The 27,973-nt window shown below is 38.5% G+C and overlaps 2 protein-coding genes across 5 annotated transcripts in view; one reads left to right on the forward strand and one right to left on the reverse strand.

Moving 5' to 3' along the window:
• Nucleotides 1-26,976, reverse strand: PRIM1 (DNA primase subunit 1). Of its 4 annotated transcripts, XR_006204896.1 has the most exons (14): nt 26,763-26,976; nt 25,974-26,131; nt 16,644-16,750; nt 16,499-16,572; nt 15,269-15,405; nt 14,834-14,892; nt 13,404-13,513; nt 12,364-12,452; nt 12,050-12,191; nt 10,489-10,558; nt 9,603-9,688; nt 2,991-3,089; nt 1,210-1,470; nt 1-264 (listed from the first exon to the last, which is right to left on the reverse strand). XR_006204896.1 is itself a non-coding variant. In XM_042946909.1 (13 exons), the coding sequence occupies exons 1-13, from the start codon at nt 26,884-26,886 to the stop codon at nt 1,451-1,453; spliced, it is 1,254 nt and encodes a 417-aa protein (XP_042802843.1). In that variant the 5' UTR covers nt 26,887-26,976; the 3' UTR covers nt 1-1,450. The 4 variants fall into 4 exon arrangements, 3 of the variants coding, with proteins under 3 accessions (XP_042802843.1, XP_042802842.1, XP_042802844.1); XM_042946909.1 differs by having other exon boundaries at nt 1-1,470; nt 26,784-26,976; XM_042946908.1 differs by having other exon boundaries at nt 1-1,470.
• A 91-nt stretch (nt 26,977-27,067) lies between these two features.
• The window catches only part of HSD17B6 (hydroxysteroid 17-beta dehydrogenase 6), a 47,829-nt gene continuing 46,923 nt past the window's right edge, over nt 27,068-27,973 (forward strand). Inside the window, exon 1 of the mRNA XM_042946911.1 lies at nt 27,068-27,135. The gene's annotated coding sequence lies outside the window, so the exon portion shown is untranslated. The remainder of the gene's footprint in view (nt 27,136-27,973) is intronic.

Here is a 27,973-nt window from a genome sequence, read left to right on the forward strand (position 1 = left end):
TACAGTGTAAAAACATTTATTCTTTTCAATGAGTACAATATGTTCTGAAACTACTTTTATGGGCTAGTACAGCAGCTTTATCCAAGGGCTTTAATATTAAAGCATTAAAATAATGGTAGGCATACTGGAAGCTTGAAATATCTCTTGTTGAAAGCATAACACCAGCCTTTACACTCCCATTCTGAGTTAAGATGGACTGATGAGTCTTTAGTAATTTTGTATTCAGGAATTTTTAACCGACCCACTGGTTTCCAAACCTAAAAACTGAACAATACATAGTAAATAGAAGCTCAAATAACAAGGAATTTTGCACAGTGGTCTTTAATGTTTTTTCTTAAAAGATTAGAAAAGAGAAGGAAATGCAAGGCATTTCGGTGTACTGACTGCAAAGTCTGTTTTATACATATACACCAAAAGATAAAAAAAAGAATGTGTTGCTACAGAGAAAACAATGTTAAAGGAAATATAAAGGAAGGAAATTTTTCATAAATCATAGAAAGCACCAGCCTGATAGCTTGACTTCTCAGTGTTTCTCAGAAGATGGACTGTAAACCAGAATGACTGTTTTGTTTAGCTTGGTTGTAAAACTAGGCAAAAGAAATCTGACTTTCAGAATCTATTGCAAAAATTCAAATATGGAAGAAACAAAACCTTTAAAGTTAAGTATTTGGATATGTAGAAAGGGAAGTGTCTTGACAAGTAAAATAGGCTTTATGTTGGTGAAATTGGTTATTCTAAGCTGCTGCTCTATGGTGTTGACTAATCCAGTTATTTTCTGAGGAAAGAAGTTAGGAGCTACAAATGCAACAGTTGTAAAAAAACAACAACAACACTCTACTATGCCCTAATATTGTAATCTAGTAACTCATATGTTTAGATGCCCAATTTAAAATGATTTTTAAAAGATGAGCAGTGGGGTGTGGCCTGGGTAATAAAAATACCAGTAAGCAAAATTAGAAGTGACCTAATACATACTCTAGGTATAATTAATTTAACTTAAGGTCTACGACTTAAAGACAAAGCTCTCATGTACCTAGAATATTCAGTCCAGAAATATGGAGGCTGTATCTGAGCTGAGATTAAAGTCTTCGGCATATTACTGCTCACTTGCCTCTACATACGGCAACTGGTAGAAGTAGATCAAAATACATATGGCAACTGGTAAAAGGTATATCAAAAATCTTAGAATTATCTTTGTATGATACTAACTTTTACAAATATTTGCAATCCACTTGCTCCTCTCATTACTGCTTCTTCGAGAAACCTGGACACTCTCCTTTGGTGGTTTCAGGAATCTTTTCAACATAATTATTTTTCAAGAAAAGGACATTTTGCTTTGAGCACTAAAACACATATATGGTTCCACCATATTAATTAAATGCTGTTGAAGTATTTGGTTATTGGTTGAAGGTAGAAGATATCTACAATGGTTTGAGGAGAGTTGTTATCTTCAGAAGTCTTTCTGTAAATCTGAAATAGAATAGATTCTTATCAAAGGACAGTAAAGTAAAACAAAACAAATCCCATTTATTTTCACACTCTGATTTGGTTAATGCTTCCATTAAATTCACATCATGCATAAAGATTTGCTTTCACACTTGCTGAAGCCCACATTACAGGCTGAGCTAGTACAGAACAAGAGTACAAAGGACTTAATATGGCCAGTTGGAATGGCAGGTTCACTGAGGCTTTCCAAGTTCAGTGTCATCATTGTTCATTCAACAAGCACATATCTGAGTGGCTACTATGAGTTCAGCATTATCTTGGGCACTACTTTTTAACCATCATGAATTTTATTAAGAAATGAAGTGGAAAGGGAGTTTGTATTTCTGTAACATGGCCACAGTTTTCTATGGTATCCATCAATCTCCTGAATAATATTCACTGCTGATTTTTTTCATTTTGGCTTACACATATGCTTGGGTCTCTTCTATTCAAATAACTTTTCCTTTGACACTGCTGTCCTCTTGGTATCTCCTTTGGGTTCCAATATCCAACAGGATTTTATCACTTGTCTACTGCATTTGACACTCTATAATTTCCTTGAAACTTTCCCCTGGCTGCTTCTATAACACTTAACTTTCCTCTTTCATCTCTCTGCTTCCAAATCATTACCACCTCTCAAGGATGGCTATAGTATTTGTACCTTTTAGAGATCTCCAGTGCTATTCTCCTAAATGGTAATAGCCCAGTTGGCCTCTTGGGCTCTATTATATCCCCTATATCCCCCCAGATTTTTGTTGCTAGTTTTATCTGGCTAGATTAAACTATAAATCATGGCAAAACCTTTAATAGATTCCTTGTCTCTACTGAATTAAGTCCAAACTCTCAAGACTGGAATTCAAGGCCATCTATACCCTGGCTTCAGTCTGCTTCTCCAGTTTTCTATCCAATCACTTCCTGACACATCTTTTTTAAGATTAGCTGTACTAGATGGCCTCCAGAGTGACCTGATGCTTTTGTCTCTAATGTTTTTGCCCTTGCTGTTCCTTTAAGCATGAACAACCTGTCACCTTTTTCCACTCCTGTACCCTTATCCCATCATATCTCTGCTTGTGGAAATCATACTCAAACCTTAAGGCATGGTATATAGGCATTGGGGATTAGAATCTGTATAGCAACTCACTGAAGAGTTCAAATATCACTCTTTTCATATGAAATCTCAGGTTCTCAGAATCAGATGAGATCTCTTGGCATTTTATACTTCTTTGTTTTGTATCAGTTAGTACTTCCTAAGGGCAGGAGGCATGGTGTGGAATTCATCTTTGTATAACTAATTTTTGTTTCCCTCATGATACCTGATACATCATACCTGATAGAATATCTATTGAATTAAGTGACCAATTTTTAAAACACTAAGGATAGTAAGCTAAATCTATAACTTGTTTTAGGAGGGCAAAGGCTAGAGCTCTAAAATTAATCACTTGCTGGATACTTTAAACTTCCTGTACTAATATCTAAATAGCTAAAAGGGAAAAGTATAGTCTTACCACTCTTCTTGAGAAGTTCTCCTTTTCGGGATTTATCCAGGTTTTCAAGAAACTGTTCAAAAACTTTTATGTAAGGAGCTAGACTGGTCTTCTTATAATCTAAATTATGAAGGCCATGCATTATAATTAGCATTTTGGAAGTGAGAATTACACGAAAGTATAACTTTAAGTTTTGTTTTCAAGAGTTCTTTAAAATAGTGTTGTCCAATATAATAAGAAATGTGTAGTTTAAATACTCTAGTAGTCACATTAAAAAGGTAAAATAATTTTAACATTTAATCCAGTATATCTAAAATATTATTATTTTAACGTAATAAAAATTGAAATATTTTACATTCTTTCATACTAAGTCTTTGAACTCTAGTGTTTTGTATTTAAAATGCATCTCAATGTAGATGATGTATTATCATGAGAAATACTTGATCTATATTTAGATTTAAATTATAAAATATACAGTTGAAAAGTAGGCTCATATACCCAAATTTCCCAAACATACTTAAAAGTTTTCCAATAATTGAATCAAATATCAGTTTTTAAAACTTATTTAAAACACTTTTTTTTTTAAGATTTTATTTTTAAGTAATTTCTACATCCAATGTGATGCTCAAGCTCACAACCTTGAGATCAAGAGTCACATGTTCCACTAACTGAGCCAGCCAGGCATCCCTATCAGTTTTGAAATTTAAATTAATTAAAGTTAAATTTAAAAAATCAGTTCCTTGTTTATACTAGTCACATTTCTTTTTTTAAGTTTATTTGTTTTTAAATTAAAAAAAATTAATGTTTATTTTTGAGAGATAGAGAGGCAGGGTGTGAGCAGGGAAGGGGCAGAGAGAGAGGGAGACACAGAATCTGAAGCAGGCTCCAGGTTTTGAGCTGTCAGCAGAGTCCAATGTGGGGCTCCAACTCTTAAACAGCAAGATCATGACCTGAGACAAAGTTGGATACTTAATCAACTGAGCCACCCAGGCACCCCTTTAAATTTATTTATTTATTTTAAGAGACAGAACACAAGTGGGGGCAGAGAGGTGGAGAGATAGAATCTCAAGCAGACTCTGAGATGTCAACATGTAGACTGACGAGGGGCTCAGCCTCATGAACTGTGAGATCATGATAGGAGTCAAAATCAAGTCCAGCTGAGCCACCCAGGCACCCCCATACTAGCCATATTTCAAGTGCTTAATAGCCGTATGTGGCTACTGTATTAAGACAGTGCTGCTCTAAAATATCCAAACTACCCATACACATCCACTTTTGTAGTCAGGCTTTCTAATATTAGACCAACATAATCTAGTGAGTCTGTGTTAAGTCCCATACAACATTCCTTTCTTTAGAAATTATGGCTTCACTGGGGCGCCTGGGTGGCTCAGTCAGTTAAGCCTCCGACTTTGGCTCAGGTCATGATCTCATGGTTCATGAGTTCAAGCCCTGCATCTGCTTCTCTGCTATCAGCACAGAGCCCACTTTGGATCTTCTGTCCCCCTCTCTCTATCCTCCCCTGCTTACTCTTTCTCTGTCTCAAATATTTAAGAAAAAAAAAAAAAAAAAGAAATTGTGGCTTCAGTAATAAATAGTTTTACTAACAGAGCAAACATTAAGAATGTGAAGTCAGGGTCATTCTACCTGGAGACAATCAGAAGTTTATAGTCATATGCCTTAAGTACAGTATTTTTTGACTTATAAAAACTTTATTTTTTATGGGACATCTGGGTGGCTCAGTCGGTTAAGCACCAGACTTTGGCTCAGGTCATGATCTCATGGTTCGCGGGTTCGAGCCCCATGTTGGGCTCTGTGCTGACAGCTCAGAGCCTGGAGTCTGCTTCAGATTCTGTGTGTCCCTCTCTCTCTGCCCCTCCCCTGCTCATGCTCTGTCTCTCTCTCTCTCAAAAATAAACAATAAAAAACAATTTTAAAATTTTATTTATTTTTTGATTTATAAAAATTAAAAAGAATTTACACAATAAAATTTTGAATACAGAATCTTAATCTGATTATTTAATTATATAATCTATAATACCCAATAGGGGAGAAAATCTGATTGAGCACAAGATGAGATTTGGATTTTGGTAGCATGCCATGTCTGCATGGAATAGTCCTCATAATAGTTCACTGAAAAGAGTAAAAAAAAGAAACTATACTTAAAAAGTTTTTTAGTAAACCTGTCTGATGTACTTGGAACTAGACAAGGAAATCTTGACGAGGGTATTAAGGATGAATATCTAAACTGTGGCAATTATGAAAATATATTTTGTCCTACATGTTTATATATGAATTTTCTTATAACAATAAATGTAAACCAAAGAAGCAGTTTAGTTTGGGATCAACCACATAGCACTTTGAAAAAAAATTTTTTTACACTTATTTATTTTTGAGAGAGAGAGAGAGACAGAGTATGAGCAGGGGAGGGGCAGAGAGAGAGGGAGACACAGAATCAGAAGCAGGCTCCAGGCTCTAGGCTCCAAGCTGTCAGCACACAGCCCAACCCAGGGCTTGAACCCACGAACCGTGAGATCATGACCTGAGCTGAAGTCAGATGCTTAACCAACTGGGCCACCCAGGCGCCCCAACCACATAGTACTTTGAACCTTTAATTCAGGATTCTAAGCTCCTTGGATATAGGTCTATATGCTTATTTCACCATAGTAGAATATATAACAGGCACTCAATAATTACTTAAATATTTACTGCCCATTATATATCAAGTACTATGCTAAATTCTAAAATAGTATAAGCCAAACTCTTTGGTTTCAAGAAGTTTTTAAATGAACAGGAAAAACAGGTCCTATATGTAGTAATAGAAAACAATATATAATTAAAGGCCAAACAGGCATATGGATAATTGTAAGTCCAAAGAATTCACCAATCAAGATTGACTGAGGTGGCTATGAAGTGGGTCTTAGAAAAAAGACATAATTAGATAGAGAGGACAGTAGAGATCATTCCAGGATTTGGGAAGAAGGGCAGGAATAAATAGTACTAGTGTGAAAAAGGACTAAGGCTTAAAATTGCAGAAACTAAAGAAATAATAAGGAACTTACATTTCACCTGTTCCAACCTCCCACCATCTCTGAAGCACCCCTGACTGATGGCTATTAGGCTATTTATGAATACTTGAAATGATAGGCAGTTTAATTTACTTTTGAAAGTAAATATTGTATAAATTTTGAAGTTATAGTTATTAGAAAATTTCTCTTTAAAATCTCTGAACAAAAGAAAAAGATGTCATCAAGAGACAATATTAAGTTTAAAAAATTGTGCTAAAGTAATATATACATGTTGTTAAAAGGAGTAAAATACTACTAACATGTTAGAAAAAATAGCAGCTCTCTACCTTTATTCTTTTTTTTTTTTATTTAAAAAAAAATTTTTTTTTTAACGTTTATTTATTTTTGAGACAGAGAGAGACAGAGCATGAACGGGGGAGGGGCAGAGAGAGAGGGAGACACAGCATCAGAAGCAGGCTCCAGGCTCTGAGCCATCAGCCCAGAGCCCGACGCGGGGCTCGAACTCATGGACCGCGAGATCGTGACCTGAGCTGAAGTCGGACGCTTAACCGACTGAGCCACCCAGGTGCCCCTCTCTACCTTTATTCTGACCTCTCAATCCTCTTGAATGGCAACCACTTTTCTTTTCTATAACTTATTTCTAACAAATGAACACTTCCATTGTTTAGAAATCCAAGGCTATTCTTCCTAGGTCTGTGGCTTTTTGGGAGAGAGGAATAGGAAGGGGTGAGAAAGCTCTTAAGATCTTTTCATTCTCAGTGTTCTGAAATTTCAAAATAATGTGCCTTGGTGTAGGTAGGTCTGTCTTATTATTCTGAGCCTTTTCAATAAAGGGCTCATTTCTGGGATGGTTTCCTATACAGTTTTGATATTTTTTCCCTCCCTGGTTGTTCTTTTTCTGAAACTCCCATAGTCAGGTATTAGACTTCCTGAACCATTCTTATCTTTTTCCTCCTTAAAACAATAATAACAAAAACTTGTCTTTTTTGTAGTACTTTCTGGAAAATCTTAACTTTTTTTTTTACCAGCCCTTCCATTGAATTTTTTATTCTAATGATTATGTTCTCGATTTCTAAGTCCTCTTTCTTGTTCTCTAAGTGTCTCTTTTCATAGCAATCTAATCTTGCTTCATGGTTCCACTATTTTCTTATTCTCTGAGGATATTAGTTTTTTAAAAAAAAGTTTTCAAGGCACCTGGATGGCTCAATTAGTAGAGCATGCAATTCTTGATCTCTGGGTTGTGAGTTTGAGCCCCATGTTGGGTGCAGAGATTACTTTAAGAAAGAAAGAAAGAAAGAAAGAAAGAAAGAAAGAAAGAAAGAAAGAAAGAAAGAAAGGTTTTCTTTGTTCTTTGCGTTGTCTGTTTTCTCTGAGTTCCTTTTTCCAGTTTATTCTGATTTTTCATGTTGGAGATGTGTTTTATTTTTTATTTATTTAATTTATTATTATTATTATTATTTTAATGTTTTTATTTATTTTTGAAGGAGAGAGAGAGACAGCATGAACAGGGGAGGAGCAGAGAGAGAGGGAGACACAGAATCCGAAGCAGGCTCCAGGCTCTGAGCTGTTAGCACAGAGCCCGACATGGGGCTTGAACTCACAAACCGTGAGATCATGATCTGAGACGAAGTCGGACACTTAACTGACTGAGCCACCCAGGCGCCCCTGGAGACGTTTTTTAAATACTTGATTTATTTTTATTATTTTTTAAAAAGTTTATTTATTTTTGAGTGAGAGTACACGGGAGGGACAGAAAGAGAGAATCCCAATCAGGCTCTACACTGCCAGTGTGGAGCCCAATGTGGGACTTGAATCCACGAACTGAGATCATGCACTGGGCTGAAATCAAGAGTGAGACGCTCAACCGACTGAGCCACCCAGGTGCCCCTCAAATACTTTAAATTAAATGTCTGTAATCATTCTACAAACATTAATAGTGGAATGTACAATGTTAGGTATTATGTTAGAGCTGGAACAGATGAAGGTTTTTTTTGTTTTTTTTTTTTATGAATTGATATTTGAGCTTGTGGTTTTTTTTGCATTTTTTTTAATGTTTATTCATTTTTGAGAGAGAGAGAGAGAGACACACACACAGTGTGAGTGGGGGAGGGGGAGAGAGAGAGGGAGACACAGAATCTATCTGAAGCAGGCTCCAGGCTCTGAGCTGTCAGCACAGAGCCCGACATAGGGCTCGAACTCACGAACCACTAGATCATGACCTGAGCCGAAGTCAGACACTTAACCGACTGAGCCACCCAGGCGCCCCTTGAGCTTGGGTTTTGAAAGTAGTGTAGCAACATTTGACCAAGAAAGGCCAATCAGAGATCACAGATCTGCCCTGTCCATTATAATAGTTACTAGACACATATGGCTATATAAATGAAAAATGGCTAATAAATGAATTTAAGGGGCATCTGGGTGGCTCAGTCAGTAAGCATCCAACTCTTTTTTTTTTTTTTTTTAATATTTATTTTTGAGAGAGAGAGAGGACGCAAGTGGGGCAAGGGCAGAGAAAGAGGGGGTACAGAGGATCTGAAGCTGGCTCTGTGTTGACAGCAGAGAGTCTGATGTGGGGATTGAACTCACAAACTGTGAGATCATGAACTGAGCTTAAGTCGGACACTCAACCAACTGAGCCATCCAGGCGCCCTAAGCATTCAGCTTTTGATCTCAGCTCAGGTCTTGATCTTATGGTTGTGAGTTCAAACTCTCCACTGGGTGTGAAGCTTACTTAAAAAACAAACAAGCAAACAAAGAAATTGAAAATCCAGTTTCTGATAATTCAAGTGGATTATGCCACATGTGGATAGTGAGTACCACACTGGGAAGTGCATTACATTTCTATTATCACAGAAAGTTCTATTGGCTCTGTTGCTGTAGGATGTCTCTTGGGTGTTGGTATATAAAGATTTGACCGGGGCGCCTGGGTGGCTCAGTCGGTTGAGCGTCCGACTTCAGCTCAGGTCACGATCTCACGGTTCGTGAGTTCGAGCCCCGCGTCAGGCTCTGGGCTGACGGCTCAGAGCCTGGAGCCTGCTTCTGATTCTGTGTCTCCCTCTCTCTCTGCCCCTCCCCCATTCATGCTCTGTCTCTCTGTCTCAAAAATAAATAAACATTAAAAAAAAAAAAAAAGATTTGACCTCTATGAGAAGGAAGATTTATAAATTCTCTAGTTCCTTCATATTCTTGAATATACAGTTCAACCACAGTTTAGATCTATATTTACCATAACACTCATCTGGATACATCAAAAATAAAGAGCAAAAGTACTATATACATAGTGGTTGTTAAATCAATAGCTGTTGAAACTAAGACTGTGACAAACAATGATCCACACCAATTGACAATTTAATCTTGTAAGTATAGATCCTGGCATTTAGATGATGCTTAGAAATATCTGTGGACTCAAATTGGATTCAACATCACCATTTGAGCAACTGATTAAAAAAGGACAAAAACATTGTTATGATATTATTGGTTACTGAGCTGGTTTCAGGATAAACAATCCATTCTAGGCTGAATCCAAGGAGAATGAATTACTGGACTGACAGAAGGATGTCTATATAAAAAACTTAGGTTAAAGTGAGATTTTAGTATATTGACATACCTCTGGTTCTATGTTTGATATCAGATTCAGCTTCATTTCTCTTTCCCTCATTAGTGGAAATGGTATCCAGTTCACGGCAGATGGAGCTACAAATAACAGAATAAGAGAATTTTCCTCCTTTTTTATTTAACTCTATGCTCAATATCAGGCTTGAACTCATAAGCCCAAGATCAAGAGTCATATGCTCTACGGACTGAGTCAGGCAGTTGCCCTAGAATAAGAGAATTTTAAAGTTGTTTCTTGGTCAACATTACCTAGTGTATGACAGCCACGTGAATCCTACAAGATTTTTGGTGAAAAAATTGTGTGACCAACTAAATTTGGGATATTCTAAAAATCACAATCTCTAATATGGATAGATAATTTTCTAATATGCATGGAGTTTTCCATGTATGTTAGCATAATAAAAACTGGGAAATCTTACAGTGGAGAACTTTTTATTTAAAAGTGGTTATTTCCCAAACTTATTTGAACTTATAATCTTTTTTTTCTTAATGTTTATTTTGAGAGAGAGAGAGAGTGTGTGAGCAGGGGAGAGGCAGAGAGAGAGAGGGAGGGAGAGAGAGTATTCCAAGCAGATTCTGCACTGCCAGAGCAGAGCCCAACATAGGGCTTGAACTCATGAACCACGAAATCATGACCTGAACTGAAACCAAGAGTTTGATGCCTAACCAACTGAGCCACCCAGGTGCCCAGAACTTATAATCTTTTTATTAGAGAACAGCAACTTGTGTTCTGCGTAACTCACTAGGAAATGTTGCTCTACTAGGGCATCATCATATAGCCTCAGAGCAGCTGCTTCTCTGGAAAGGATCTAGTCCAATCTACTTCAAATTCAGGAACCAATCACAAACAAAAAAGGAATGATCAATGATCTGGAACATACCTTATGGTTGGAACAGTAAATGGATCAAACTGGTCCACTTTCTGTACATCGATAGGCACAGAAATGCGACCTGTAAGGACCAAAAGTTATAAACTGATGACTGTGAAATACAGATCATTATGGGCTGTCTCCTATGTGTTATTTTGGCTAAATTTTAATCTAAGGCTTAGAAAAAGGGTTAGACTTATCTGTTGAAACCAGTAGTTGGAAATTACTTCCACACTAGCTGCATCTTTTATTTCTCTTAAAAAAAAAACCAAAAAATAAGTATGAAAGACTGTTGAGCTACTACATAGTGCTCTTATCTCTACTTTTATTTCTATCTCCTTCTTCCTAATATCCTTTTATACAGAAGTACAGAATGATATCAAATTTAGTGAGTTCTGAAAATGAAACAACATAGATAAAAATAGTTCCTTTCATTATCTTGATTTGCTGAGATCGGAACAGACACCTGTATGTTGGAAATCTTTAGAAAGCATTTTGGGAATAAAATAGCATTATACTACCTTTTTACAATATCTACACCTGGGATACCACATAAAGTTCATCACATCTCAAAAATGAGATAATGAATCTCAAGAATGCCAGGTAAATAACAAGTTAAGATAATCAAGAGAATTGGGAGTTGCTGATTGAAGACAGAGTAAAAACTGCAGCTACTTAATGGGGAAAAGATATAATCAAAATGTATACACCTATGAATATAATTATTTACTGAAACTGAATTTTAGAATAAGGGAATACCCACTAAAGTTTTAGAATTAAGTTAAAAAAATATTAAGAAATATTAAGATTATTACCAAAAGAAGCTGAAAACACACAGTTGACAGGTTTGAAAAGGAGCTATCCAAATATATGGACTAGAGAATCATTATAGATTATTAAAGGAAACTAGGCAATTTGGGAGGACTGAATGTGTGACAATTTCTAGGCACTTTACATTTTAGATTTTCACAATAACCCACTGAAGTAAGTACTATTATTATCTCCATTTCACAGATGAGAAAACCAAGGTACAGAGAGTAGTTTGCCTAACATCCCACAGCAAGTGGCAGAGTTGGATTATTGACTACTTATTGGATATTAGTTGTCCTAAAAAGGACAACTATATACAACTGCATATGTCTCCCGGTTGGATGAAGCAAAGTTTAGGTCAATATAGCCACCTTTATATCTATTTTAAAGTCAGTTTCATTCCTTCAAAACACCTAAGAAAAATGTGAAGGAGGAAAGCTAAAAGTATGGAAAAAGAACTGAGGGAGGAAGCATAGTGGGAACAGCACAGAACTCTGTGGTTTAAGAACTGAATTCTGTTTCTAGCTCTGTTGCAATTTGTTTTATGACTGTGGACAAGTCCCATTAACCTCTTGGACCACTGTTTTCTCATTTGTACAGTGAGAACTACCATCGTGTGAGTTCTAAGTACCTCTACAATTCTAACACTGAACCTCAAAAACCCAGATGAAAATTATTTACGTAGTGGAAACTCATCTGGTAGCTACTAATCAACAACTAAAACTTTCATTTTCCTTCTAGTTTTACTTTCTTTACATTGTACCTGTTTTAGGATGAACACTAAAAGGGCTCTTCAGTAAATGATTGATTCCTTTGCTAACATTGATATCCAGCCGTGGAAAACAGTACTGGAGCATGATCTCCCATTCAAGCCAGGGTCCGCATTTGTCGTTTTTGGTATTATCCTAAAAACAGATGCAAGTCCAGCATGAGGATCAGTAGGAACTTTTGAGGATTTCTTTAAAAGTGGTTAAAAATTATTTTCAATAATCTTTAACTTACTAATAAGCAAAACAATCAGAATTTAATTAAGAATTACATTATTATATTTATAATAGAGATTTCGATGGGATATACCTGAGAGCTGATGGTTTTCTTCAAATACTCCCAACGCTGAAGTGAATTGTGATGCTTTTGGAAGTTTTGTTGAAGTTTCTCATGAATTGGTGACGAGTCATTAAGGAACACACTCATTTATGACACATTAATGAACAACTTATTTCCAGTATGTGTTACAACAAGGATAGCTGAAAGTTTACTAGAAATTATTGTTTTCTAAAATGCAAATATGTATATTTTTAAGTTTATTTATCTTGAGAGAGACAGAGACAGCATGAGCAGGGGAGAGGTAGAAAGAGAGAATCCCAAGCAGGCTCTGCACTGTGAGCACAGAGCCTGATGTGGGGCTTGAATGCACAAAACCATGAGATCATGACCTGAGCCAAAATTGATAGTCGGACGCTTAAATGACTGAGCCACCCAGGTGCTCCTCTAAAATGCAAATATTAATTGAACACATATCCTTAAAAAATCTCCTGTAAAAATATGATACTGATATGACAGAAAAAATGCCAAAATAAATATTTGGTTTAATGTAAAGCTTTCCCTGGTCTGTACAAATTTTGACTATATGATTCAGTATTCTTTAAGTATCCATTAATTCTATGAGGATCAAACTCCAAAATGAGGAAATTTCTTTCTGAAAAGGCTTCATTTTTTACTATATTCCAAACTAGAGATACTAAAATGCAGAAAAAGATGTTTTGTGTAAAAAGACTAAATTTGTAAGAGTACGTATATGAGAATATGCAGGCAGAACACATTTATAATATCATAGATAAATACATGTAGCTCACATAAAAATGGTCTTGGAGGGGCGCCTGGGTGGCGCAGTCGGTTAAGCGTCCGACTTCAGCCAGGTCACGATCTCGCGGTCCGTGAGTTCGAGCCCCGCGTCAGGCTCTGGGCTGATGGCTCAGAGCCTGGAGCCTGTTTCCGATTCTGTGTCTCCCTCTCTCTGCCCCTCCCCCATTCATGCTCTGTCTGTCTCTCTCTGTCCCCAAAAAAATAAATAAAAAACGTTGAAAAAAAAAAAAAATGGTCTTGGGAAAGGATATTTTCAGGAACAAGGGCTAAGATCTTATCCCAGCTTTCTTTATTTTCAAGAATATCTTGATCAACTAAGGCATAGTCTTCAAAGTATTTTTTTATTATGTTTATAGATTTTCTGTAGGAATAACAATAACAAAGTCCTAATACTATTTGTAATATATACACTGCATAACTTTTGTTGCTATTTGGGTGGCTAGTGCTTACTTCTACTGAATTTTTCTTAATGAGCATGTATTAGTCTAATAAGAAAAATACAAATAGAGTTTAGCTATGTAAAATGGGAATAATACCCCTTTGCAGGGTTATGAGAGTTAACTAAGACATTCTAAGGGGAAGAACCTACTATAGATAGTACCTGGCTTAGAACAGATATTCAAGAAATGTTTACTTTTTTTTTTTTTTTTTTAAAGTAGGCTCCACAGGCTTAAATTTACGACCCTGAGATCAATATCTGAACTGAGATCAAGAATCGGATGCTTAACCGACTGAGCCACCCAAGTGCCCCAAGAAATGTTTACTTCTTAAGCTCTACAACTTAGGTTAATAGCATCATAAATATGTAACAAGAAAGCAACCAAGCCAGGACAACATAATAATACATCAGTAGTAGAATGTGGGATAGAGTCTATAGTTTCTACTGTGAATTACTTGCTTTACATCTCGACAATTATATAGTGCTTAGCATTTTGCAGACTTCACATCTGTTTCATTTAATCTTTGCCACAACTCTCAGATAGAAGGAGATGTTTTTCCCGTCATATAGTTAAGGAAATAGAGGCTCTAATATTTTTATTAAGGTCTTAATAAGTTGCAGAATAGAGATTCTAACTCTTTATGTTTATTTATTTTTCAGAGAGAGAGAGAGAGAGAGAGCGCAAACGGGGTAGGGGCAGAGAGAGAGGGGGACATAGAATTTGAAGCAGGCTCCAGGCTCTGAGCTGTCAGCACAGAGCCCGATGTGGGACTCAAACCCACGAACTGCAAGATCATAACTTGAACCAAAGTCAGATGCTTAACCGACTGAGCCACCCGGGCGCCCCTAGAGATTCTAACTCTTAATGCAAAGCTCTTTTCACCCAGAGAAGTAGTGAGTTCAGTGGGAAGAGTATGGGTTTTGAAATTAGGCAGACCAGGACATGAATGCTGAATTTAACAATTATTTGTGTGGTGCCACGAAACTTATACAATCTTTTCAAATCTCACTTTCTTCATCTGTAAATGGAGATACCATCATGACCGTCATGAAGTTATTGTTAAAACCAATGAGAACATTTGTAAAACATCTGTCATGAATACTGCAGCATGAAGTAGTCATTCAATGAACTCTACTTATTATCATTGTAAAGTGCTATCCCAGTAGGGAAAACTGATAACAAGGCAATTCTAAAGGTAAATCAGACACAACTTAAACTGCATAGAGTCTTTTCCAACAGACCTGACAAAAGGGTGAATTTTTTCGCTTAGGTGGACTTTCTTTTTAACGTCTTGACCACCCTGAAAAATAAACCATCAAAAAAGAACTTCATGTATATGAAATAAATGAAATAACTTAAAAATTCCTTTAATGTGTTCTAAAGATACTGATTAAAAGAAAACTGTCAACATATAGAAGTTTAGATGCTATTTTATAGTCTCAATACTTGTAACTTTCTGGGTTACCTTTACTTAACATAATTGAACCAGAAAAGTAATTTTCCTTTTGTCACAAACAAAGATCTTAAAAAATGTAGCTACTATGATTATTTGATCTGCTGGTAAGATCATCTACTCTGGAATGTGGATGCTCTAAAAGTTTAATTTTGTCACTAAACATTTCAGGCTTGGTAACATCTAGCAAACAAAGAAATGTAAATTATCATTAAGATCTTACCTTTACAAGACTCAAATACTCAACTATCCCAGAACGTACTGCAGAGGACAATTTTCTAACTGATTCATCACAGACCCAACAATGAACACCTCTCCTTCCAGAATATACCCAGAGACGATGCTTAAATCCAAAGTCCTCTGAGGAGGGGAGAAATAATAGGTTTTAAAATCTAGAAATAAATTTATAAACTCCTGGTTCTTGCTTACTTCCTTAGCTTCATTTTTACCTCTTATCCACATGTACTCATGTTAACTCTACTGAATTATTTTTAGTTTTCTGTGTCCTCCATGCTTTTGCCTTTATGTCAATACCTATTCTGGTCTCTCTGCCAAGAATTTCTTCATCCCCCGGTATTTCCATTTCTCTCCCTGACCAATTGCCATTTATCATTAAAGACCCAGTCTAGGGATATTAAAAAAAGTTAATAAATTTAAAGTGTTTAGAACAGTGCTTGGCACATAATAAGCACCCTAGATAAGAGTTAGCTATTTTTAGTACATGTGCTGCTGAAGTGATCACAAGAGTTAGCTATTTTTAATATCATTATCATCTTTATCATTATCTTTTCCAGAAAGCCTTTTCTAATCCAGTCTTTTCCCATTCCTGTATGCACTCCTGCTGTTCTAGATCTCCAGGGAATGCTGGGCATATTACTCAACATAAGTATAATCTTCAATTTTATTCGTCTTCTTCTTAGACTGCATAACATACTTGAGGTAATCATTATCTTTCATATTTCTTTCCCTCACCTAGGACAGTATGTAGCACAAAGAGCTGCTCGACAGATGACTGAACTGGGAAAAAACTCACTGGTTTGATCAACAGCTTTATTAGAATTTGAACTACAACTTTATTCTAATCTTTTATTTTCTGGCCATATGTTTCAAGGAAACATGTTCAAAATTTATGAGAGTTGACTATAAAATGGTATAGATAGGGGTGCCTGGGTGGCTCAGTCAGTTGAGCGTCCACAACTTTGGCTCAGGTCATGATCTCACAGTTCATGAGTTCGAGCCCCATGTTGGTCTCTGAGCTGATAGCTCAGAGCCTGGAGCCTGCTTCGAATTCTGTCTCCTTCTCTCTCTGCCCTTCCCCCACTCACACTCTGTCTCTCTCTCTGTCTCAAAAATAAATAAACATTAAAAATATTTTTAAATGGTACAGACAGACAAATATTCAGAGGAAAATAGATTCTTGCATTTGACCCCCTCAGACACTACCAATACTTGCCCTTCAGTGCTCGGTCGATTATGCGTATGGCCATCGTCATGAGGGTCCAGCACTTAGAACATATGTCTGCAGAACTGGAGCAGAGGCATCATTACTCACTGTTAGTGACATCACCCACCCTACCAGCAAGGCATGCAGCACTTACCTACAACATCTCCTCACATCGTCATAGTCTGTCATGTCAATGTCAAACACCAATTCTTTTTCCTGAGCCTGGAAAGCTCCCAGCTTCACTGTATTGTGTTGATTGGGCTACAGATAGGGGGAAAATATTTAAATATTTTAAATATATATACACACACACACACACACACACACACACACACACACGCACACGTATATATATAACCCAAAACAAACAAAAAAACCAAACAAAAAATTCAGTTTCTTTTTTTTTTATTTAAAAAATTTTTTTAACGTTTATTTATTTTTGAGACAGAGAGAGACAGAGCATGAATGGGGGAGGGTCAGAGAGAGAGAGGGAGACACAGAATCTGAAACAGGCTCCAGGCTCTGAGCTGTCAGCACAGAGCCAGACGCGGGGCTCAAACTCATGGACCGCGAGATCATGACCTGAGCCGAAGTTGGATGCCTAACCGACTGAGCCACCCAGGTGCCCCTCAATCAGTTTCTATAAGAGCTGTCATGCTGCCAATTATGCTGTTTTCCACCCACACAAAAAAAGTGGCCAAAGAGAAATGAAGAAACCATAATACAATGCCAATTCTATTTCAAAGTTCATTAATTTGGATTCTGTGCATCCAGAATTGATGACAGTATACATTTACTTAAAACAGGTTTTGATAAATCTATATTGCCATAAATATTTTTTTTCAGTTCTACTGAGATATAATTGACATGTAACATTGAATAAATATTTGTTATTTTTAGGTTTCTGATAAGGAAGAAAGTACATACAAATAATTAATGCCCTATTGTAAGCTGTTTTAAGGAACTTTAACTGTTACTGGACATATAAGTAACAAAAATGTATTTAAAATTTTTCAATAGGGGTGCCTGGCTGGTTCAGTCAGTAGAGCATGCGACTCTATCTCAGGGTTGTGAGTTCAAGTCCCTCACTGGGTGTAGAGATTACTTAAAAATAAAATCTTTAAAAAATAAATAAAATATTTCAATAATCCAAAATATCTCAATTAGTTCAAACTGAGCCTTTGGCTTAAGCTGTAAGTAGCCTCCTTTGAGGTTATGGATCACCAGGCATAGAAGGCAGACCGAATACAGATACTTATCTTGCTCTCCTAAACTTGCACAAAAATGATAGTAAAGATTTTTTTTTTTTTTTTGATAGTAAAGATTTTCTTAAGAAAGGCATGTCTTGGGGCATTCCTTAGCCTGGGTGGCTTAGTTAGTTGAACGTTCAACTTTGGCTCAGGTCATGATCCCACAGTTTGTGAGTTTGAGCCCCACATTGGGCTTGCTGCTGTCAGCACGGAGCCTACTTTGGATCCTCTATCCCCCGGCCCCCTGCTCCTCTCCCACTTGTGCGCTCTCTCTCTCAAAAATAAACATTAAAAAAAAAAAAAAAAAAAAAGCATGTCTTTTAAGAAAGAGCCAAAGAAGAGAAGATACCACCACGATTTTTATAAGATACCCATAAAAGCTGAATCTTAAGCTCTCAGTAAGGAAAGATAAGAAGCAACCCAATTTACACCTCAGCATCCCTAAAAAACTCTGGTCACAATTGGTATCTCTGGAGTAAGAATGTGCACGTGCGTGCGTGCGTGCGTGTGTGTGGTGTTGGTAAAGCTAAGACTAAAAATAAGAGTATTCGTTAAAAATCTTTTTATGAAGCAGTTCCCCAGATTCTTCCATTTACTCTGCAGAGCTAGGTGACTGTGCAAAGACACCTGAATTATTATCTGGAGAACCTCAAACAGTGGGTCTTTGGACTGGGATGAGGGGCAGGAACAACAGGTACAGCTGAAGAAAGATGTGTTGTACTGATATACAGGGGATTAAGTGGACATTTACATGTGGAAAGTTGAGACCCTGCCCTCTTCCCCTACATCTGTACCCTATCGCTGCCACCCGGGGAGGAGACCAGAAGATTCCTGTCTGAAGAATCTGATCAGGAGTGTCAGGCACTGTTAAAGGCTCTAGGAATATAGATCAGTGATCAAAACAGATCTCTGTGCTAGTGGAGTTTTCATTCAAGCAAAGAGCTAGAGAAACTGACAACAGAGCTTCTTCCCAAAAAGATGACCAAGCCAGATCACCTTGTAATAAAGAAATCTAAGTCATGTATACAGAACTTCCAATCAGCTTTTTTAGTACTCTATTTTTATTTTTTTCAATATATGAAATTTATTGTCAAATTGGTTTCCATACAACACCCAGTGCCCATCCCAAAAGGTGCCCTCCTCAATACCCATCACCCACTCTCCCCTCCCTCCCACCCCCCATCAACCCTCAGTTTGTTCTCAGTTTTTAAGAGTCTCTTATGCTTTGGCTTTCTCCCACTCTAACCTCTTTTTTTTTTTTTTTTTTTTTTCCTTCCCCTCCCCCATGGGTTTCTGTTAAGTTTCTCAGGATCCACATAAGAGTACTCTATTTTTATTTTTTTTTCTTTAAAAAAAAAAATTTTTTTTTTAACGTTTATTTATTTTTGAGACAGAGAGAGACAGAGCATGAACGGGGGAGGGTCAGAGAGAGAGGGAGACACAGAATCTGAAACAGGCTCCAGGCTCTGAGCTGTCAGCACAGAGCCCGACGCGGGGCTCGAACCCACAAACTGAGATCATGACCTGAGCTGAAGTCGGATGCTTAGCCGACTGAGCCACCCAGGCGCCCCAAGAGTACTCTATTTTTAAGTATAAGCAACATGCAAGACATTATCAGACTTATGAGGCAAGCCTCTAATATCAAAGAGGGGAAAAAACAGGAAAAAAAGCAACCTTGAGAAAACAAGACTGTACAACAGAATTAAAAAAAAAAACAAAACTATCATTGATATCCTCAGATAAGACATATCAATGAAAAAAAAAGTTCTTGGAAATTAAAATATAATAGCAGAAGTGAAAACCTCTGAGGAAATTCCCCAGAAAGTAGGGCCAAAGGACAAAAAAATAGAAAACAGGAGGAAAAAAAAATTAGTGAATCAGTTTAAGACACGTAATATCTGACTATAGGATTTCTGGAGAGACCAGAGAAAAATTATAGATAGGACAAATTGTATTAAAAAAAAGAAAAAGGTAGGGGCGCCTGGCCGGCTCAGATCAAGATCAGACTCTTGACCTCTGGGTTGTAAGTTTGAGCTCCATGTTGGGTGTAGAGATTACTTAAAAATAAAATCACGGAGGAGCCTGGGTGGCTCAGTTGGTTGAGCATCTGATTTCAGCTCAGGTCATGATCTCACAGTTTGCAAGCCCTGCATCAGGCTTTGTGTTGACAGCTCAGAGCCTGGAGCCTACTTCGGATTCTGTGTCTCCCTCTCTCTCTGCCCCTCCCTGGCTCACAGTCGGTCTCTCTTGCTCTCAAAAATAAACAAACATAAAAAAATAAAATAAAATCTTTTTTTAACTCAAAAATAAAATCTAAAAAAAAAAAAAAGTAAAAGGGAAATTTCCTAGAATTGAAGGACATGAGTTCATGATCATGAGTCCATCAAGTATTTAGCACAATAGGTACAAAAAGATGCATGTCAAGTGAAATTTTAGAACATTAGGGACAGAGGGGAGCAGAAAATCCTAAGAGCTTTCAGATCCAACACAGTGGGACAAGAATCAGAATGGGGGTCTTAATAGCAACACTGGAAACAAGTAGGTAATGCAAAATTCTAAGGGAAAATGATTTAGAAACTCAACCATTAGTTAAGCATAAATGTAGAATGAAGGTATTTTCCAGATACAGAAGGTATCAAATGTTTTGTCTTCCATGCATCTTTTCTCAGGAAGCTCAGGGAGGATGTGCTCTACCAGAACAAGGAAGTAAACCAAAAAGAGAACAAAGGATTTGGGTAACACAGGATCCAAAATAGGAGAGAGGTGGAAGGACATTGGGGTGATTACAAGATCATATTTATCCAACAGGCTTAGAGGGCAATCAGTCCAGCTTGGGGGTCAGAAGTCTGCCAGGGAAATTTTTTCAGGGTGAAATTGACAAACTACCTGTTAGGTCTGAACACATTGGGATATTCAGACAATTGGCAAGGAGTTTGGGGTTGACTTAGTGATTGACCCCTGATTTTTAATCTAACAAATATATTAGAAGCACGTGGAAATGGGAAGGTGAGGTGAGGGTAGGCAGTGAGGTAAAAGAAAGCTAAACTCTCATCTGCCAGATTGGAAAGTCAGTAGATAATGCTTAAAATAGAAAAATGGGAGAAATATAAAAATGTTACTTACAGACAAGGCGGCAAATACCTTAAGAATCAGCTAAAAGAAAGTGGTTGCCTCTGGGGAGCAGAAAATAATGGAAAGAGAAAGAGATCCTTAAAAAAAAAAAGCCTAATTAACCCATGCTCATGGATTGGAAGAAGAAATATTATTAAAATGTCTATACTACCCAAAGCAATCTATACATTCAATGTAATCCCTATCAAAATAACACCAGCATTCTTCCCAGAGCTAGAACAAACAACTCTAAAATTTGTATGGAACCAGAAAAGACCCTAAATAGCCAAAGTAATGTTGAAAAAGAGAACCAAAGCTGGAGGCATCACAATTCCAGACTTCAAGCTGTATTACAAAGCTATAATCATCAAGACAGTATGATACTGGCACAAAAGCAGACACATGGATCAATGGAACAGAATAAAGAACCCAGAAATGTATGGCCAACTAATCTTTGACAAAGCAAGAAAGAATGTCCAATGGAAAAAAGGCAGCCTCTTTAGCAAATGGTGTTGGGAAGACTGGAGAGCAACATGCAGAAGAATGAACCAGGACCACTTTTTTACACCATACACAAAAATAAACCCCAAATGGATGAAAGACCTAAATGTAAGACAGGAAACCATCAAAATACTAGAGGAGAAAATAGGCAACAACCTCTCTGATCTTTGCCGCAGCAACTTCTTACTAGACATGTTTCCGGAAGCAAGGGAAACAAAAGCAAAAATGAACTATTGAGACCTCATCAAGATAAAAAGCTTCTGCACAGCAAGGAAACAATCAACCAAACTAAAAGGTAACTATTTGCAAATGACATATCTGATAAAGGGCATCAAACTCAACACCCAAAAAACAACCAGTTAAGAAATGGGCAGAACACATGAACAGACTTTTCCAAAGAAGACATCCAGATGGCTAACAGACACATGAAAAGATGCTCAACATCACCCATCATCAGGGAAATACATTTCAAAATCACAATGAGATACCACCTCCCAGCTGTCAGAATGGCTAAACAACAGATGTTGGTAAGGATGTGGAGAAAGGAGAACCCTCTTGCACTGTTGGTGGGAATGCAAACTGGTGCAGCCACTCTGGAGAATAGTATGGAGGTTCCTCAAAAAATTAAAAATAGAGCTACCCTACAACCCAGTAATTGCACTACTAGGTATTTATCCAAAGGATACAAAAATGCTGATTTGAAGGGGCACATGCACCCCAATGTTGATAGCACAATATATTAGTAATAGCCAAATTATGGAAAGAGCCCAAATGTCCATCGACTGATGAATGGATGAAGATGTGGTATATACACACAATAGAATATTACTTGGGGATCAAAAAGAATGAAATCTTGCCATTCACAACGTGAATGGAACTAGAATGTATTATGTTAAGCGAAGTAAGTCAGAGAATGACAAATATCATATGATTTGACTCGTGGAATTTAAGAGACAAAACAGATGAACATAGGGGAAGGGAAGGAAAAATAAAAACAGAGAGGGAGGCAAACCATGAGACTCTTAAATACAGAGAACAAACTGAGGGCTGCTGGTTGGGCAGATGGGCTAAATGGATGATGGGCATTAAGGAGGGCACTTATTAGGATGAGCACTGAGTGTTATATTTAAGTGATGAATCACTAAATTCTATTCCTGAAATCATTATTACACTATGTTAACTAACTTGGATTTAAATAAAATTAAAAAAAATGAGATTTATTCTCCTTCATTTATTCTCCTTAAAGAGAAGGAACAGAGCGACACTTTGGCCCTTCTATAGAGATTTCAGTTTTTTGTTTAAAAAAAAAAAAATCTTTTTTTACATTTATTTATTTTTGAGAGACAGAGTGAGATGGTGCACGAGTTGGGCAGGGGTAGAGAGAGGAGACAGAATCCGAAGCAGGCTCCAGGCTCTGAGCAAGCTGTCAGCACAGAGCCCCACGTGGGGCTCAAACCCACGAACCGTGAGATCATGACCTGAGCCCAAGTTGGACGCTCAACCGACTGAGCCACTCAGGGACCCCTAGAGATTTCCGTTTTAATCTCTATCCCTAAAGAGAAGTAGGGATGCCTGGCTGGCTTAGTGGTAGAGCATGTGACTCACGAGTTCAAGCCCCATATTGGGCACAGAGATTACTAAAAAAAAAAAAAAAAAAAAAAAAAAAAAAAAATTGGGGTGCCTGGGTGGCTCAGTTGGTTGAGTGTCCAACTCTTTTTTTAAAAATTTTTTTTCCCAACGTTTTTTATTTATTTTTGGGACAGAGAGAGACAGAGCATGAACGGGGGAGGGGCAGAGAGAGAGAGAGAGACACAGAATTGGAAACAGGCTCCAGGCTCCGAGCCATCAGCCCAGAGCCTGACGCGGGGCTCGAACTCACGGACCGCGAGACCGTGACCTGGCTGAAGTCGGACGCTTAACCGACTGCGCCACCCAGGCGCCCCGAGTATCCAACTCTTGATTTTGGCTCAGGTCATGATCCCAGGGTCGTGGCATGGAGTCCAGCATCAGGCCTCCGCACTGAGCATGGAGCCTGCTTGAGATTCTTTCTCTCTCTCTCTCTCTGCCCCTTCCCCGGCTTGCACTTTATCTCTCTCTAAAATTAGAAAAAAAAATCTAAATAAAAAAAAGTAAGTAAAAAATAAACTAGCTTAAAAAAAAAATAAAGAGAAGTAAACTGCTCCAAAGCATTTTTCTTGCCTGCCTTTTTAAAATGTCTTCTCCCCTTCCCTTGGGATTTATATCAGAAAACCTGGGTTCAGGTCTCAGGTCTACAATTTGGAAACTGTGTCTCCTGGGACAAATTATTTAAGTTCTCTCAGCCTGTTTTCTCCTTGTAAAAATATAATGAGGATTGATATGAAAAATAAGTTATACGAGACATGGAAAAGCTCCATACAAAAGCTACTATCACATGAATGTATTTCTCCCCCCATGTGTGTATTTTTTTTTTCTTTAAATGTTTCATTTACTTTTGAGAGAGAGCACAAGCAGTGGAGTGCAGAGAGAAAGAGGGGAACAGAGGATTTGAAACAGGCTCTTTGCTGACAGCAGACAGCCAGATGCAGGGCTCGAACTCACAAACTGTGAAATCACGACTTGGGCTGAAGTCAGATGCTTTAACCAACTGAGCCACCCAGGCGCTTCCCCCCATGTGTGTACTTTTATTTTTATTTATTTTTTAAAAATGTTTATTTATTCTTTGAGAGAGAGAGAGAGCATGAGCAGGGAAGAGGCAGAGAGAGAGAGAGAGAGAGAGAGAGAGAGAGAGACATAATCTAAAGCATGCTCCAGGCTCTGAGCTGTTAGCAGAGCCCGATGCAGGGCCTGAACCCACGAACTGTGAGACCATGACCTGAGCCGAAGTCGGGAGCTCAATCGACTGAGCCATCCAAGCGCCCCCCACCCCCATGTGTGTATTTTTAAGGAGAGAAAGAAGGGCAATTTTGGTATGTTCATTCATTCAACAAGTATTTACAGTGTACTCTCTCTGCCAGCCACTATTCTAGGCATTTAGACTGTATCAGTGACAATGGGTAGGAGGAGTGGGGCAAGTTGCAGTAGGCCTCACTGAATGAAGACGTGAGGAGGTGAAGGAAGGAACCGAGAAGGTATCTGGTAAATGGGTTCTGGGCGGTGGAAACTGCTCGAGCAAAGGCCAGTGTGGCAGGAGTGGAGTGAGTAAGGCAGAGAGAGGGGCTTTTACTCTGAGTGAAATGAGAAGCCGTAAGAGAATGGTTTTGAGCAGAGGAATCACAGAATCTGACTTGTTTTTTATTTAATTTTTTTTTTAACATTTATTTATTTTTGAGACAGAGAGCATAAACAGGGGAGGGTCAGAGAAAGAGGGAGACACGGAATCTGGAACAGGCTCCAGGCTCTGACTGTCAGCACAGAGCCCGACGCGGGGCTCGAACCCACGGACCGCGAGATCATGACCTGAGCCAAAGTCAGACGCCTAACCGACTGAGCCACCCAGGCGCCCCAGAATCTGGCTTGTTTTAAAAGGATCATTGGCTGCTGTGTTGAGAATAGACTCTAGAGTCTATAGGAGCAAATTGTTAGGAAGTTTTTACAGTAATTCAGATGAGAGATGATGACAGTGGTAGTGGCACTGGTACCAGTCGTTGGATTTCAGATATTATTTTGGTAGACCTGAAGAGATTTCCTAATGGAAACAGATATAGGAGTATGAGAGAAAGAGAGGAATCAAGACTAACTTCATGGGATGCTTGGCTGGCTCATTGGGTATAGCATGTGACTCCAGATCTCAGTGTCATGTTGAATATAGACATTATTAAAAAAAACACCAAAAAACAAAAAACTCCAAAGCTGGAAGAGAATATGTAATTCTTTTAAAATTCCCTCATTTAAACCACGCTGACATCCTCATTTAGTCTTTTTAAAAAATAAAGTTCAGGGGAGGCGTCTGGGTGGCTCAGTCAGTTAACTGTTTGACTTCAGCTCAGGTCATGATCTCACCATTCCCGAGTTGGAGCCCCGTGTCAGGCTCTGTGCTGACGGCTTAGACCCTGGAGCCTGTTTCAAACTGTGTCTCCCTCTCTGTCTCTGCCCGGCCCCTGGTTGTGCTCTCTCTCTCAAAAATAATAAACATTAAAAAAAATTGTTAAAAAAATTTTATTATTATTTTTTTTAACATTTATTTATTTTTGAGAGACAGAGACAGAGCACAAGCAGGGGAGGGGCAGAGAGAGAAGGAGAGACTTAGAATCCGAAGCAGGCTCCAGGCTCTGAGCTGTCAGGACAGTGGCTGACGCCGGCTCGAACCCACTAACCATGAGATTATGACCTGAACCGAAGTCGGATGCTTAACCTACTGAGCCACCCAGGCGCCCCTCATTTAGTTTTTTTGCCCAATACTCAATTTTTTTGTCCTAGTGAGAATACAACCAATTCATTTCCAAATGATTTCCAACCAGTAATGTAGAGTATCAAGAACAACAGCAAAAAAAAAATATTACAATCTACTTGCAAAAAGATAAATAAAGTGTGGCTCTTCAACTAGAATTAACTCTAAGAATGTAATCTCAAAACAATGGGGGGCTCCAACCCATTCTTGGTTTAAAAAATGAAACATAATACATAAAAAATTGATTTCTTACTCTGTGGGAGTATACTGCGCCTATATCAATCTTGTATGGATTCATTTTCTGCATCTCCTTTTCCAGATCACTCTGGTTGTTGAAGGATTGGTAGCGAATGTAAATATCATCTTTCAATGTGAATGAAAATTCACGGTGTTGAAAGTAATTCTTTGTCACTGCAAAATAAATATACAATTTTAAAGTTAATTTGGTATTTTATTTAGCACAGGGCACTATAACATCAACCAATGAGAAGATATTTTGAATAAGCCTGTGTGCTCAACACTGTGCTACATGCTAAAAAAAAAGACTTCCTAATTTGAAGGGGCTTACTATCCTGCATCTGATAGGAAAAAGTAAAAATGAAGAAAAAGATGCATTAAGTGTTTTAAATATGTAATGCCATCTGTCTCTCTTCGGTGGGCACTAATAAATTCAACTGCGAAGAGGTCAGTACCTCTCCTCTCCCGGGAGATGCTCCGCTTGTCCCTGATACACAACAGGCCTCTGTAGTTAAAGCTATGACCCGGTAATCTCCCTGGTTCAGGCGCCGCGGCCGGTAAACGGGGCACCGAATGTCAGTCTGACCAGGTAGAGGAAGGAGCAGCGGCTCGGCCTTTCTCTGTGGCCGGAGGCTGGTTACCCTAACCTCTCTTGGCCCATTTACACCTCAGAGGTGGTGGCGAGGTCTCGAGATAATGCGCGAAGGCGCCTGGCACAAAGCCTAGTGCATAGGAGGCACTTCTATTGTCATTCTAAGGTACCCTCCCAGAACCTCCTCACCGTCCCTTCCGAGCCACTACCCACTCCGCTCCCGGCTTCCATCACCTCCACCATAGTTGAGCCAGCGATAGTATTGGGCGTAGGGAAAAAGCCTCCGGTAATAAAGTTTAAGAAGCTCCGGCAGCTCGGCGGGGTCAAACGTCTCCATGGAGCGCGGGGCTCACTGTCTGCAGGACTACGACAAGAATTGGCGGGAATCACACAGCCGGAGCTTCTGTCACTACGCAGGCGCGCGGTGGCCGTGGCCGGGCGTCTGCGCCGGCTGCTGGGAATTGTAGTTCTCTCTTGGGGGTTGGCCTGGGCGTGGCGCAGTCTCTGCCTATCAGCACCGACGCTAGGTCCACCGCCCCTGTGGGTAGAAGGAAGCTGCCCCCTTTCCCGGAAGCTGTGCAGAAAGGTGAGCGCTTGAGCCTAGGTTCTTAAGATGAAGGAGAAAATGATGTTCTCCGCTAACTGTATGAATGTCTTAGAAATAACGCATTTGAACAATGTAAGCCAATATCTTTTTTAAGAGGGTTTGAAAATTAATTCTTCATAGAATTATTAGGTACGATATGTGGAAATAAACGAAGACCAACCTAATGAGAAAATCAAAGACTATTCGGAGCTTGCTATATAGCAAGGAGGTCAGCTGCAGACACTTGAGTTTTGGCAGAGTCAAAGGCAGGCAGAAGAGTGGAAAAGCTTTATAGTGGAGGGGGAGGGGAGAAGGTTTCAGGCTTGTTTGCATGGAAAAGCTGTAGTTGGACTAACTAGGAGCAGGGGCATTCTATGTGACTGATTCGGGGCTCATATTTGGCTTCCTCTGGTTGGTCCTAAATTGGAAGTGGCCACAAAATCTAGGGAGGCTGTCATTTATTAATCAAGTCCTGGCCATTTTGGGCCAGTTGCTACAGGGCTTTTGGTTTGGCTTCCTAAACTATCACTAGAGGCAGCAGTCTGACTTCTGTAAGTCTGACTTATAGCAGGCTGGCTTCCTGAGCTGTTTATTATAGATAAGGGGATTGGTTTCCTGGGTAGGCTTGTTCAGGTTGTGGGTCAGAGTTCTGTTTTTTGGTTTTTAAGTAAACTCTGTGTCCAAAATTGGGCTAGAACTCATGACCCTGAGTTGCATGCTCTACTGACTGAGCCAGCCGGGTACCCTCAGAATTCTGTTGTTTTTATATATTATCTGGCTACTCTTTGTATATTCAGTCTCTCAAATAGAACACCCCAGGGATCTTGCAATATCATGG

The sequence above is a fragment of the Panthera leo genome, chromosome B4 (genome assembly GCF_018350215.1).
Source record: "Panthera leo isolate Ple1 chromosome B4, P.leo_Ple1_pat1.1, whole genome shotgun sequence".
NCBI classification, from domain to species: domain Eukaryota; kingdom Metazoa; phylum Chordata; class Mammalia; order Carnivora; family Felidae; genus Panthera; species Panthera leo.